This window comes from Centropristis striata, chromosome 4, assembly GCF_030273125.1.
Source record: "Centropristis striata isolate RG_2023a ecotype Rhode Island chromosome 4, C.striata_1.0, whole genome shotgun sequence".
NCBI classification, from domain to species: Eukaryota; Metazoa; Chordata; class Actinopteri; order Perciformes; family Serranidae; genus Centropristis; species Centropristis striata.
In genome coordinates, this window is record NC_081520.1 from 29981111 (window position 1) to 29996190 (window position 15080).

Sequence of the window (15080 nt, forward strand, 5' to 3'; positions counted from 1 at the left end):
TCTGATATCTCACACAGGAAAAACAGTTTAGAGACGTGAAGCTGGTGGACTGATAAAGGCCAGATATACAGAGCTCCAAATCTTGAACCAAAGTCCTGGATTGGCTGGACTTTCCCCTTCTCCTCAGTGCTGGCCATCAGGGCCAAAGACACCATAACTGAGCATGTTTATAATCTGAACTATTGATTAGAGTTTGATTCAAGTGAAGCTGGAGCAAATTATGGACCATTCATGTTTAAATGCATCCATGAATGTATTAATGAAGAATATCCACCTAAATTTGGTTCATGAGATATAAAAATGTGAATCTTTTGTGTAAAATGACAGCACAAGTTATTAGGAAAGTGAGAGGAACAGAAGTCACCAACTCCATGTTGGTTAGAAACAGATAGAACCAACATTGAAACAAACATGACATTTTTGTTTAAAGTCATAGTATAGTATGAGTTCAAAATCACATCAAAAAGTCATAGCATGACATTCAAAATTGCATCAAATTCCTCTACATCTTAATCTAAATAAACTATATCAATATATTTTTTTAAATGGATCAGCTGGAAAATGCATGTATGAAAAGTTGACCTTTTACAGATTTGTGGTTCTCACATCTCAGCCACGCTACAAACATATGATGATCCTATAGAATATGATACATTGCTGCATATTAACTACCCAACAGTAAAAAATGAGCAATAAAACAACTAAATAATAACATAGACACGTGACCGCAGGTTCCTGAGGTACGAGTCTGTAGTAAGCAGTCTCATAATGTTACACTGTTAAAATAATTGCCTAAAACATTTATTGTCAAAATTGTTTTGTTCTTTTGCCTAGATCATCTCCTCATGACGCCGGCCACCTATGGTAAAATCGCCTACATCCTTAGTTGATCAGATCATGTGATTTTACCAAAATAAAAATAAAATGTGACTTAGGCAATTTTTTGAAGATGCCTTTGTGACTTAAGCAAGATATGGTAACACTTTGTTTTGAAGGTGTCTACATAAGAGTCACACAAGCCTGTCAGAAACATGACATGACAAGTATCATGAGCATTAATGACACTTTGAAGTAACATTAATGCTCATGATACTTGTCATGTCATGTCTCTTATGTAAACACCTTCAAAATAAAGTGTTACCATATCTTGCTTAAGTCACAAAGGCATCTTCAAAAAATTGCTAAAGTCACTTATTTTTCTTAAGTTACATAATTTACACACAGTGTTATTACTATGCCAATAGCCATCCTTTTTTTTACATCCTTTTGAGTGAAATGATCAATAAATCCATATGTTACACTTTTGGTGAAGTTTTTTGTGTTTCCTGCAAAACTTGAAAAATGAATTAGGCGATTATTTTAACAGGGTGACAATATTAAACTACCCAACAGTAAATAAATGAGCGATAAAGCAACTAAATATTTACAAAGACACGTGACCGCAGGTTCCTGAGGTGCGAGTCTGTAGTAAGCAGTCTCATAAGTTGTGTTCAGTGTGTTTGAGTCCACTGAACAACATGTGAGCCTTACATGTGAGAGCCAAAAATAAAGGATTGTTCCTTTAAGAAGATGCCGGTTTCACCTTTTTCGGTCCTGCAGGGTGGATGATATATTTAGCCGTTTTCTTGTGTGGAGGACTATAGGCCACAACGATAGATATATATTTAAATAAGATAGCAAATGTTGTTTTGCATTTTTGCTTTTTTAATAATGTGTGATTTCAAAGCCTTTTTTCGACATGGGAACGTTTATTTCGCAGTACACCCCCATAAAGCGTTGATCTGGTCCATCCCCCCGGAAACGCCTGCGACAGCAGAAGCTCCGGGCTAGCAGAAGTAGCAGGTGGGACTGATTTGTCAGCTAAAGTGTAAAAAAAAATAGGTAAGTGTTTGAAAGTAATTATATGAACCAGTGTAGTACTGATTATCTTAAACTATATCTAGCTTGTAATTAGTTTCAACGGGTGGATTTGACAGGCCTTTGACCCGTGTGTTGACAGATTAGCTAGTACCGTTAGCCGTGTAGCGGTGACACCCGCGGCTCTTCGCTAGCTAACAAAGAAAGAAGCAGTGGAGAAAAAAAGTACTAAATAATAATGATTTATGTTTTGTGTTGTTTTAAAGATTTCTGTAAGGTTTAATCAGTAACCAGACACGGGATCCAGCTGTAATTCGTAATATTCGTCCTCCTAGCCTCGTTAGCCGTGTTAACCCTTTGATGACAACATATAAACACCTTCTAATGCACAACATGGGTCCAAAATGATCCACATTCATTTCCCATTTTATTTAATGCTGGCTGTGTGTTTGGATATCTTTTATTTTTAGTTCAACAGATCGTTATATCCTTTTTTCCATTCATACTTATGAAGAAAAATGTTTTGTATTATTACATTAAGTTTACACACATGGGTCAAAAATGATCTTGTCCATTAGAAGTGTAGTGATACAAAAAGTAATACACTAAATTAACAATTTGAGTAAATGTGTAACTGTCTTATTTTAAATGTTTAACTTTAAAAGAGTTGTTAAAACCACTAGATTACATCGGAAATTCGCATATTTTAACATTTGAGACTCAGAGCCACCAAATAATTTCCATTGGAAAAACAGATTTGATAAAATAGGATAGTTAATGTTTGTGTCTTTTTTTGTCAGGTTTTAAAGTGGTGATTGGTGAACATATAAACACCTTCTAATGCACAAAATGGGTGAAAATGGCATTGTGCATTAAAAGTGTAGTGATACACCAAATTAACAATTTGAGTATGTGTGTAACTGTGTTTGTCTTATTTTTAAGGTTTAACTTTAAAATAGTTGTTAGAACCACCAGATCACTTTGGGAAATCACCTATTTTAACATTTGAGACTTATTAGAGCCATCAAATAATAATTTCCATTGGAAAAACACAAATTTAATAAAATAGGATAGTTAATATTTGTGTCTTCTTTGTCATGTTTTAAAGTGGTGATTGGTGAACTTATACACCTTCTAATGCACAACATGGGGCAAAAATGACCTTGTGAATTAGAAGCATAGTGATTTAAAAAAAGGGTTTTTATTCAAAAAGTAAGAAATGCAAACAAAATTAGGATATATAATGATCAAAAAACAAGTTATTTAAGGAAAACCTGGAATACTGAATGATGAAATTAATTTATTGCAAAGATATAGAATATAAAAACGTAGTCGGGTCACTTTAGACTCATGTTGTGCATCAAAGGGCTAAGCTAGCTTCAACGGAAGAGTCCTTACGCCGGGTTGTTTATTTAACGGTTATTTAACGATTGTTTAACGGTAAGACAGCCGTTAGACCCCACAGACTTTCATTCATAATGTTACATCAGCGGCGGAACAAGTATTCCGACCCTTATTTGAGTAAATTTAGCAACACTGCAATGTAAATATATCGGTTACAAGTAAGAGTAATGCATTAAAAATATTAGGTTTAAGTATTGAGTTATTACAATCAAAATATACCTAAAGGACCAAAAGAAGATGTACTAATTATGCAGAATGGCACATTTCATCATACCTTATTAAATTATAATTATTGGTGTATAAATATATTAATCAATTTAAAGTTACAGTGGGTAAACGTGGAGGTTGTTTTAATTAAATAATTGCTTCATGTAGTTGATTTACTGAGAAAAAAAACTTTTTTAGCTTATTTATATTTTCCATCAATAATCTAAATCTGGAAAGTAACTAAAGCTGTCAAACTAATTTGGTGGAGTATATGCAGTATTTCCCTCTGAGCAGTAACAGAGTAGAGTAGAAGTAGTGTGGAAGAATTAGACTTGTATGTTACTCAAACATCAATTGACATGAATTGTATTTTATCAACTCATTCATACATCAAGCGACATGCCCGCGCATATATATATATATATATATATATATATATATATACACACACACACACACACTGTATAGATACATATGAGGGTTTAGTTGGGTCAATCAACAATTTTCATTTAAGTTTTAATAACAATTAAACTAAATGGAAAAGTAAGTAATGTATTTCAAGTGTTTTTGACATTCTCTGTGTACTAAGGATATCTTGTGTTGATTATGTGTCCACTCATAGGAAGAATCTGTGCCATCTAACAGGCATCAGCACAGCATCAGAAACACTGGACAAGCTCGTAAGTAGTTTTTTTTTATTTTTAAATGTGGAAGACAAAGCTAATGTAGTCACATATTATACAGCTGCACTTTTAATCTCTCTCCTCTGATTCAAATAAGAGTTCCGATCATTTTTTGAAGCTATTTGCCTGATATTTTGATTTGTTTTATTCTAGAATTTCTTAGATTTGAATGGACAAGGCAGTCAGAAGTACACAGGTATGACCTTCAGCCTACACATTCAATCTGTAAAGGAATACTTCAACCCAAAATATAATTTTTAAAGACTAACAAGAAGATAGTTAGATGTTAGTTTCATGTTTTATTTCACGTGTACTGTACTTCCAATTGAAATCACAACAAGGTATGTCATTTATCTTAATTAACTTGGTTGACGACTTTTTCTGTGATTGGAGCAACCGTAGTTCTTCATAATTCATTCATTATTCTTAACTGCTTATCCGAACCTGGGTCACGGGGGACTGGAGCCAATCCCAGCCGACATTGGGTACACTAGACAGGGCAGACACATTTAGAGTCACCAGTTAAAACTAAGCGGCAAGTCTTTAGACTGTGGGAGTAAACTGGAGGCCCCAGATAACCCACGAGAAGGAGTGAGTGAAGTGAAAAACGTTTCACTTTTATTTTGGGTTGAACTGTCCCTTTATGAATAAATGGTTGTTTATTGGCTTGTGTAGAGTGATGAGGGGAAGAATGCATTATCTTAATACTACTTGACATGTCATTTTAAATAAACAATCTGTATATTCTTATGTTAAGCCCAGATAGTTAAGCCCATTGGAGGTTCAGTAATGCCTGTGAAGAAGAAGAGAAAGCTCCCTGATGCAGATGATCATGAGCGGAAGTGTAAAATCACAAGGTAAATGGACATGGACAAGTGTGAGTGAAAATGTATGTCCGTCCTCCCTGGTCATCTTTCCACTGTACATCCCCACTCTTAATTGAGACATTTTGCTGCAGAGGACAGGCACTGGCTGGTTATCTTTCACCTGGCAGCAGACCTACTGAACCCCTCAACTTCTCATTTACCCCTGCTGTGTATGTGTGTGTCTGTGTGGGTGTCACATTTTGTGTTTTTTTTTTTTAAATTATTTTTTACTTAAGACACTAGCAATATGTCCTAACTAATCACTGGTTATATTTCAATGTGAGAATTTTGAACCTATGAGTCACTAATCTTTGGTGTGTGTTTTAGTTTCACCCGACCTCAGATCCGTGGTGCTCGGCCAATCAGCGCTGAGAAGATGTTCTCCAATAAAAAGTGCCTGGCCTGGTTCCACGAGTACGCCGGGCCTGACAAGGTGGTTGGTCCGGATGCCATGGAAAAGTTCTGTGAAGACATTGGTGTGGAACCAGAGAATGTGAGTTCACTGAGAGTTAATGTAGGACTTAAATAATTCCTTACTAGGACTAGGAGTTATTAATAGTTTTTTTTCTGACAGTTGTGTTTTTGAGTGACTTAGATTAGGTTTAAAAATGTAGATGAAGGAAATGAGGAGACTTTTGTTGGTTTTACATGAATAGGCAAAAATGTTTTTCTTTTTTTTTACATTAGCAAGTATTAAATTGAATGCCTCTCTTCATCTTGCAGATTATCATGTTAGTTTTAGCCTGGCATCTAGAAGCAGCAAGTATGGGGTTCTTCACAAAAGAGGAGTGGCTCAGGGGAATGACATTACTACAGTAAGTCACTTTTCATTTCTTCCCACTCCATTTTGAGCATTTTAGAATTGACTATTTTATTATGCACTATTCTTTTGTTGACTGTATCAGCTTTAAAAATGTTCAAAAAAAAGATTTAAATCAATAATTTTGATATAATTATAATAAAATGTAATTATTGCTATTATAATAAAATTAAAATAATAATTTAACTTTGAGGTTTATGTTGCTTAAAACACCTAAACTGTAACTGTGTTTTTTTTTGTTTGTTTTGTTCTTTCACATGTGACCCTTCACCTGCTGCCAGGTGTGACTGCACAGAAAGGTTACAGAGCAAACTGGACTACCTGCGCAGTGAGCTCAGCGACTCTGCGGTCTTCAAAAACATCTACAGATATGCCTTTGACTTTGCCAGAGTGAGTTCTTTGTTGAAAGAAAAATTAGTATAGCATTAATCTATAGCTGGATCACATGCCCCCAGCTCCACGTTGATTTAGATTTATTAAAGAAAATCAGGTGAACATGCCATTTTAAAAATCTGATGGAATGTGTACACTAACAAATAAAATTGTGTGTACAGAGTTTTATGTATCTGTCCACAAGTAAAGAGTGAGTTGAAAGTTTAATACAATGACTGTGCTGCCTTGTTTTCGAACAGTTACATTTAATAGCAGACCATCAGCAGGAGTCACAGAATCAAGACATTCTGTCACAACTCTGTTGTGTTTGTGCCCTTTGCCTTTTCATCAGGATAAGGACCAGAGGAGTTTGGACATGGACACCGCTAAATCCATGCTGGCCTTGCTGCTGGAGAGAACATGGCCACTCTTCCCAGTCTTCAACCAGTTCTTGGAGGTAAATCTATCTTCTTTTCACTTGTTTGGATGTTATGAATGATTGTACAGGGACTATAGATGGTTGTGACATGAGTAGTTTGACATGAGCAGTTTTATGGATAAACTATTACTTGTACCAAAGATAATTACACCCTACACATTCTGTCTCTCTCTCCTACAGCAGTCCAAGTACAAAGGGATGAATAAGGACCAGTGGTATAACGTTCTGGAGTTCAGCCGGACCATCAACACAGACCTCAGTAACTACGATGAAGACGGAGCATGTGAGTTTAAAATCAACTAGTTTAACAGCTTGGACTTAACAGAAGCCCCACCTGAGGCATAAGTCACACCAATAAATGGCAAAGAGACTTTAATTATAACCTCTTGAAAGAATATGTGGAAGAAGAATTAAATGATTCAGACTTCCATTCAGTTGATTTCCCCACAGTGTTTCATAACAGGAGACAATACTGTTTCCCACTCCTGAAAAGCACAAGCAGAGGTGCAAACTTGTCACCTTTCAGTGAAGATCACCATTTTGAACTAGGGTCCTAAATTGCTAATGATGTAGTTAGATGACAGCAGCTGGATAGAAATGCTTTTGTGACATTTTTTCTTTTTAGCTGTAGTGGTTGTGAAATAAATTTATAGACGTCATATCTAAACATGTCTTTTAATTGACCCAACAAACAGTATTTTGTGTTGTCTTACTGTATATCTTAGGAGCTCATTTTTCTCCTGGCCCTGTTGCTTTTTCACCGGTGGATGCAGAGAGGAAATGTGTTAGCGTTGCCTCTCATTCAGCAGAGCAGGAGTTATGTGACACTGCATGATGCAACACAGCTAATATGATAGCTTCCTCCTTTTAGACTCTCTGGTTCTCTCCATTCCCTCAAAGGTCAATGCTGACATGATGGTTAACAGACTTTACCCTAGAAAAAATAATACAATTCCAGAACGATGTGAGTGCTGAAAAAAATAGTTGGCAGACCTGTTGTGAATTGATTTTTCAGGTCTTTTATATCGCAATAGTACAAAACGTTTGCTGGTATAATCTTTCAAAATCCCTGAAAAATGAAATTCTGTAGATGTTGTAACACTGATACATAATCATAGTTGGAGACAATTTGATTTTGTTTTAAATGTATAAAGAAATGAATATGCCTATGAAATGAATAAAAGAAAGCTAGCTTGTTGAATAAACATCCTTTTTAAAAATGTATTTATTTTAAACATATTTACTCATATTTATATTTACATTCACTTCACTGTGTTCAGCACATTCATTCAGGGCCTTAAGTAGAGGATCTCAATACTAATAACATTATCTCTGTCCTTTGTCTGCAGGGCCAGTGCTGCTAGATGAGTTTGTGGAATGGAAGAAGGCTTGGTCAGCATCGTAGCAGACGACGTCACATCACCAAAAAGGAGAAAGAGGGAGACTCGACACAAACCACAAACACAGGAATCTACAGAAGCGTAATGCATTCACTTGAAAAAAATACATTTCCAGTGTTTCTGAACGAACAAGATATTTTGTTAATTTTGGAAAAACGAGCAAATTTTTTTTCAAGTGAATTCATTAGGCTTCTCCATGAATCTCTATCATTTAAGAAAAAGGAACACAGACTGTAACAATTCACACAAATCTGGACTACAGAATCATCCCTCTGGGCTCACTTGCATCGTCAGCCAACTGCAGTCAAGAGGCCTTTCTCTTGCTGAGTAGACTTTTTAGTGTTAATTTGGAGAAAAGCAAATGTTCTTAAAATAAGAAAACCGAACAAAAAGACGAACTGAGAGAGTTGTGGAATTTATGGTTTCTTGATAATTATTTTTTTTCCCATTTTGCGTTTTGTTTATAGATGTTTTCACAGAAATAAAAGGAAATGGAAGTATGACACACTGCTTATTATTGATTGCTACAACCTCTAGGTTTCATTCCCAAAACACTTCATAAGTAGATGTACAGTAATTCCTAATGCATGCATAAAGTAGGCATTCTGAAGAATACATTAAGTAGTATTACTCTTTGTAAAATGCCTGCTGCTGGATGATATCGCTGATTGTCACTGACACCTGAAATGATGAAAGGTAGTTTGATGTGCAGGGAAGAAAACGCAATCAAACAATAATAATGTAACCAAAATATCTTCCTTCGTAACTGCTTTCTAGTTTTAATGTTAACATGAAAATGCTTTATTTTTATCAAATACAAATCAGTATTAATTTAAAGGTGCAGTATGCAATTCTCAAAAATAATTGATTGTTGAGTTTCATTCCCAGGTCCTCAAATACCGACACATTGAGTTGGTGTTCTGTCCCCACTGCCAGCCCAAAGCATTATTATTTGACTGCCTGGTAATTGGACTATCTTTCTCCAGAATCGCATACTGAAATTTATGCTGTTTTCAAAGTCACCAGACTTACCAGGGATTTTTTTAACCTCATAGAACAGGGGTGTCAAACTCAAATACACAATGGGCCAAAATTTAAAACTTGAATAAAATCGTGGGCCAACATTGAACAAATTAACCTTTTAATATATACCAAACATGTTTTGCTTTAACATTAAATATGGAACCAGCAACGCTTATAAACATACAATATATAACTAAATAGTGCAGACATGCAAAATCAAATTTCAATTAAAAAACACATCAATGTCATTAATTTATTAAATAAAAATCGTATGCCTCTTTTCTATTTGCATCCTTCTGATTTAAATACCAAAATAAAGTTTTTCAACAGGTTAATACATTTAAAAATGAAATAACAATAATAAATCTAGTATTAGCGGTAAATGCGCCGTATAATACCGGCAGGTCAGCTTTTATAGTACAATAATTATATAACAATTTGGTATTGCCTTGTGAGTTGCCAGAGTTTGACACCCCTGTCATAGAACATGAGAATTGCTGGTCTACCGCTGCCTCAATCGATTAGTTTGTGTGACTTTGTTGGTTTAAAGGGTTAGTTTGGATTGTGTGGCAATAACACAAACTAAGATATAGATCAGTAACTCCCTTGTTCTGAGGTAAAATTACTGTTTTTGTCAAAGGAGTCTGGTCAGATAACGACTTCAGTTCCCCATTGGAAAAGGCTGTCTGACAGCAAGGTAAAACAGTTAAAATATTCTGAATATGGCGTACACTTAAACTGACACGATGCCATTTTTTCCACCCTCTGTTATATCTCCATGTGGAAGTGTGGCCTCTCCTCCCTGCCTGTCTCTCTCGTGTCCATGGGCCCTGCAGAGGCGGCGGCCATGATGGCGTTTAGGCGTGTCAAAGAGAGGGAGCGCTGTTTGAGCTTAGGGGCGGGGCCAGGCTCACTGGGGGCGGGCTCTGGAAGGTGACGATATCGCTGGCCGCTCTCGTCATACTGGTACAGGCGAATGACGCGTCTGCGAGGGCCCGGGGAGGAAGAGGGTCCTTCTCTTTTACTGTCTGTCTCATCTTCTTCATTGGAAATGTCTGTTTCTCTGTCCTCCTCTCTTGCCTTCTGTTGTCGATCATCTTCCTCCTCCTTCTCATCTCTCCTCTCCTGTTCTCCATCATCTTCCTCCTCCTTCTCATCTCTCTTCTCCTGTTCTCCATCATCTTCCTCCTCCTTCCCATCTCTCCTCTCCTGTTCTCCATCATCTACCTCTTCCTTCTCCTCACTCCCTTTCTCCCTATTACCACATGCCTTCTCCTCACCTTCCGTCCTCTCCTCTCCATCCTCCTTGCTCCTATTGTCCTGCTCACCTGCCTCCTGCACCTCTTCCTCTCTTTCATCTCTCTCTTCTTCTCCCTCACTGCACTCGTCTTCATTAGTTTGTCTCCCACCATCCTCCCCTGATAGATATAAACCACTGATCTGTCTTTCCTCCTCCTCCTCTGCCTCCCCAGCACACTCTTTGTCATTTTCCTCCAGACTTCTTCCTGCCACCAACTCCTCCTCCTCCATCGCTTTCTGCTCCTCTTTCCTGTAGTCACATCCCTCCAGATAGGCTGTAGTTTCCTGCTCCTCCTGTCGTTTCTCCCGGAAGCTTCTCTGAGGTTTGGCAGGAGGAGAAGAGGTTGATGATGAATTTGTTGTCTCCATGGCTCCACAATTTGCAGAGTCAGCGTCGTCCCACACCCGCTCCATCTCGAAGGCCTGGTTGTCGTAAATGGGCGGCAGGGTTATCATGGTGACACTGCTGCGGTCCGATGTGTCAGTTTGTTGTTGGTCAGATGATCGAAACTTCATTGTGATTGCCCCTAAACACCTAAAAGGAAATGGTATAGTTTACACATCTTATATTAAATAAAATATGTATATAATTTATGACAGAGCGAAGACTTAAGGACAAAATTAATACATTAAAGGAGCAGTGTGTAGGATTTTAGTGGGATCAATGGAGACCGACGTCATACTCTGAAAACCACAGCCACTAGAGGGATTATATTCAGCTCCAGAATACGCAACCAAGGATTGGTCTGTAGCTGATCAAGAACATTAGAATAAAACAAAGGAAAAAGGCCATGTCTGCCTCAGCAAATTAATGTCAGCTACAGGGTTTAAAGTATTTTGGCACAGTGCAGCATATGGATATGAGGAAAAAACCAATAACTTCAATGCAGGTGCTTACTTGTAGATGCGTTAATGTTCCAGTCAATTGAGCTTACCTACAAATTGTAAGAGTAAAGCAACCTTACTGACGTTAGGAACCAATGACAAGCAGATGAGGGCGGGTTTTGGCAGCTAGCTACGTAGCATACGTCACATGCGCATTGTCTGCTCAAGAATGCAGAATAGATGTATTAAGCCTGGGGAAGATGTCCTAATTGACAAAGGACTCAAACTAATGGTGCTGGGCAAGACGGAAAGCCTTTTGGCAGTTGGTGCTCAAGAAGCTTCTGTATGCCGGCATGAGCAGTAAAGAAGAAAGTACTTTCTTGTCATGAGTTGGACCCCGGTCACTGACACGTTATCATCAATGACTGACTGTGTTTGATTTTAAAAATACATGTGTGCACGTTCATTGCACGATTTGTCTTTCACAATCTCTGGGCTACCTGTCATTATTTATGTATTTCCCATTATTTATTTATTTTTTGTAAGGAAGCACATAAGCCGTAATTATAGTAGGCCTATAGTCTTGAAAGTTGTTGCACTGTTACTGTTTTCACATGTAGTATATGAAAACGAAAGGTGTGCAGTCAGGATCAGGATTTTTTATTTACTTCAACCCCTGTAGCTATGTGTTAGCAAGCTCAGGCCTTTGGTAAACGTAACACACATTCCACTATAACAGTTAAAGTCAAATATATAGTAACAGTATAGAAAAAGTACTTCCAGATTTTGGCAATTTGCTTCCAGTATGATTAAAAGCTGAGGTGTCCGGGCCTTGAACCTACCTGAGAACATGAGTCCTGCTCAGCGCTCCAGCACTGAAGCCCAGCACAAACGTCAGCAGCACTGATGCCGCAACGGCTCCTGCAAACACACCATCTGAAACTCCTCCTTGCTGCTCCTTCAAAGACTCAACATCCCTCCTGAACCTGAATGCATCATCACTCTGCTTGTGTTCGCTGTGATCCCGGTTCTTTGGATTGTCATGCCCAATGTGGAGCTGGTAAGGCCACAGCGTGCTTCCCTCTGTGTGCTGCAGGAGGCAGTAGTACAGGCCGATGTGCAGGATGCTGGAGTTGGGGACCACCAGACTCCCATCATGGTGCATAAAGACAGGGTCCAGTTTACTGTGGAAACCAGGCGTCTTGTAGTATCCAAAGGGGGTGTGCCAGTACTGGACCACACCTTCACATGACAGGAGCAGTTACAGGTGAGCTGCAGGTTAAGCTGCCAGATTTTTACTTTAAACATTCTAAAAATAAACTATCAAGAGAATGTGAAGAAGTGACAGTCTGTCTATTATGTTGCATTGATATCTCATGCAATAAGCATGCTAACCAGCTTAAAGTTTTGTTCTTCATTTAGGTTGTTAGGCCTGTTTATATTTATATATGTGATATGTTTGTGTTTATCAGGATACATCGCTTTAATATCGTATTTTGGTCTGTTTCAGTGTGATTTCGGTCTTGGGTCTTATTTGTTTTATTGGTAACAATAGGTAATATTTTGCTGCTGAAAACGTTAAGAAAACATCCTTTTGAGACATACTGAGAGGATTATTTTTTGTGTTGATTCTCTTTTCTGACCTGCGTTCTTTCCGTCTCCACAGTTTAAAGTCAGCTCTGCCTCAAGATGACCTTTGACCCTGCAGGTTGGTGTGACAGTCAGAGTGCCCCGGCCAATGGCTGCTCTCTCTGGATTTGCTGAGCTGACCAGAACAGCTGTGAAAGTTAACCAGCTGGTTAACATTTTGAACCTGCGCAGGAAACGAGAGTCAGGTGTCATTTTATAGTTTAAGTGCAGGAAATGAGTCTGTGACAGCTGAAATCACACCATAGAGTATTTTTATTCATCCAACTTTACACTTCTACTCACCAAAATTGCTAGTGTTCTTTTTACTCTAATGGATCACTTTAGTTTGCAGATTCACGTTGTTATTATTATATAGATACATATAAAGTTATATATTTTTATGAATTATAATATAATTTTAGTTTTAACTACTGAACAGTATATAAAGTAACTAAGATTACCTCCACATTTACCAGCTAAACCATTAAAGAAATGAACATATTAATCATGATCCAATAATATAATTTATATTATTATGAAATGGGACATTCTGCATAATAAGTATTCATACTTTTTATACTTTCGTACCATCATTATTCTGAAAATATTGGCCTTTCAGTAAATATCTTCTGTAGACTGAAATAAACATCTTCAGTACATTTCTGTCTACCTGTCATATGTTGTTAAAATTAACAATCCAACTTTACATGTGTAATCTGTGAAGTAATAGAAACGTATGATTGATGGCTCACATATAAAGAGTATCTTTCCTACAGTGTGAGTCTGTGATATTTACCTGTGAAAGTTCCTCTAAATGCAGACGCGTTGTCCTTTTTGAGTGGGAAAAACTCATGGTCTGATGGACGTGTTGGTCTAACAGTCTCCTCTGGCAAAGTGTAAAGTACAGTTTCTCACATGACACTGTGGATGTCTTCTCCTCTGATGATGTTAAAGATTAATAGCATCACAGAGACAGTTGTATTGTTTTTTTTTTTGGTAAAGCCACCTCCCTTCTGTGCAACAGCAGCTCTCAATCTAATGTTAAACTCTGTAAATACTAAAGCCTGGCAGGGCAGACAGCTTGATCACATGATTATGATGCTGCTGACCTCCTCATTTAAAGCTCCAATAAAGCAATTATAAGGAACTTTCATTTTATGTTGATTTTGGCAGCCACTGTGGACAAAAACGGTAGCGTTTCTATGAGCACGACCACCTTTATGGTAAAGATTTTTATGTGTCTTTGTGTCATGCAGAATTTTCCAGCGCTCTTAGTCGGCTTGATTTCCCGCTTCCGATCCCGTCTGTTCCTGATTTTGTCTCCTCTTTCTCAGTCTTCGTGTATTTCTGCGACTCAGAGACTCTAGTTGCAAGACTGTTTTCCTGCTTTTTGTTTTCTGTGTTACTTGCTTTGTGTGGAGAAGTAAAAGAGACATTGCTTTAACCTTCGGTTGTGCTGCATTTGGATCCATCCTGATCCGTGACAGTTGTACAGCAACAACACTTGAACAAACCACATGCTGAACTGCCATACACCATTATACTAAAACTAGTAATAATAATATTGGCAATTAATTCAGTTGATTTATGATAAGTTAGAATTTTAAAAATGTGTCAATCTTACTTCTTGCAGCATATAAAGTGTATCAAGAGTGGAGGGATTTGTATTTGCTCTAACAATATTACTGTAATTCATAAAGGGATAAATCCTGGAATAATAAGTTAGAGCTGCTGATTTGTAGAGGGGCAAAAATATAATGAATGTTAAATCTAGATTTTGTTTTTTGTAATTCAAGATGGGCACTTGGAAACTGTAAAATCAGTTGTTCCTGTAATAACTAAGATATCCACCAGAGGTCAGTGGTGTGTAACAAAAAAAATGAGGGACGCGTTCCATTTTTCCATAATAAATCAAATTCCTTCCAACTTTCCTGAAAAGTAAAAGGAGCTTCACAATTTCTTGTTTACAGTTAAACCCGTCTGTGTTTCCTGTATTATTTGGACTTTGAGTCAATATTATCTGGTCTGTGGCATGCTTTGTTAAATGCTTTACAGATGTTGTTTATTCCAGAGGACTGTGAGCAAGGCACTGTTTAATGAACCAAATACCATTTTGCATTAAACACAACAATGCACTCTGAGATGTTTGGGTGCAGTAGGAATCACCAGTTACACCACTAATTCTGGATGAAGGGATCGTAGCATGCAGTTTATGTAAACTTATGTATATTTAGGAATTTAATTGGGTTAATACAG

General features: G+C 37.4%; 3 protein-coding genes across 4 annotated transcripts in view; 2 read left to right on the forward strand and 1 right to left on the reverse strand.

The window, feature by feature from the left end:
• The window catches only part of lyrm9 (LYR motif containing 9), a 53779-nt gene that overhangs the window by 19551 nt on the left and 19148 nt on the right, over positions 1 to 15080 (forward strand). The window lies entirely within an intron of this gene.
• On the forward strand, positions 1782 to 8551 carry dcun1d5 (DCN1, defective in cullin neddylation 1, domain containing 5 (S. cerevisiae)). Of its 2 annotated transcripts, none has more exons than XM_059330601.1 (10): positions 1782 to 1881; positions 4091 to 4148; positions 4305 to 4347; positions 4909 to 5008; positions 5345 to 5510; positions 5741 to 5832; positions 6119 to 6227; positions 6562 to 6666; positions 6829 to 6931; positions 7998 to 8551. In XM_059330601.1, exons 4-10 carry the CDS (start codon positions 4941 to 4943, stop codon positions 8051 to 8053), a joined length of 699 nt encoding a protein of 232 aa, XP_059186584.1. In that variant the 5' UTR covers positions 1782 to 1881; positions 4091 to 4148; positions 4305 to 4347; positions 4909 to 4940; the 3' UTR covers positions 8054 to 8551. The 2 variants fall into 2 exon arrangements, with proteins under 2 accessions (XP_059186584.1, XP_059186585.1); XM_059330602.1 differs by lacking the exon at positions 1782 to 1881 and adding an exon at positions 3092 to 3297.
• LOC131969550 (RNA polymerase-associated protein LEO1) lies at positions 9688 to 13683 on the reverse strand. Its single transcript, XM_059330599.1, has 4 exons — positions 13621 to 13683; positions 12839 to 13008; positions 12038 to 12437; positions 9688 to 10905 (listed from the first exon to the last, which is right to left on the reverse strand). Exons 2-4 carry the CDS (start codon positions 12999 to 13001, stop codon positions 9840 to 9842), a joined length of 1629 nt encoding a protein of 542 aa, XP_059186582.1. The 5' UTR covers positions 13002 to 13008; positions 13621 to 13683; the 3' UTR covers positions 9688 to 9839.

Coding starts and splice junctions, on each gene's coding strand:
- dcun1d5 (XM_059330601.1), top strand. CDS start 4,941: ATGCCTGTGAAGAAGAAGAGAAAGCTCCCTGATGCAGATGATCATGAG. Junction 5,009..5,344: donor CGGAAGTGTAAAATCACAAG/GTAAATGGACAT, acceptor TGTGTGTTTTAG/TTTCACCCGACCTCAGATCC. Junction 6,228..6,561: donor ATGCCTTTGACTTTGCCAGA/GTGAGTTCTTTG, acceptor CCTTTTCATCAG/GATAAGGACCAGAGGAGTTT.
- LOC131969550 (XM_059330599.1), bottom strand. CDS start 13,001: ATGTTAACCAGCTGGTTAACTTTCACAGCTGTTCTGGTCAGCTCAGCA. Junction 12,438..12,838: donor TGGAGACGGAAAGAACGCAG/GTCAGAAAAGAG, acceptor TGTCATGTGAAG/GTGTGGTCCAGTACTGGCAC. Junction 10,906..12,037: donor AGCAGGACTCATGTTCTCAG/GTAGGTTCAAGG, acceptor ATTTCCTTTTAG/GTGTTTAGGGGCAATCACAA.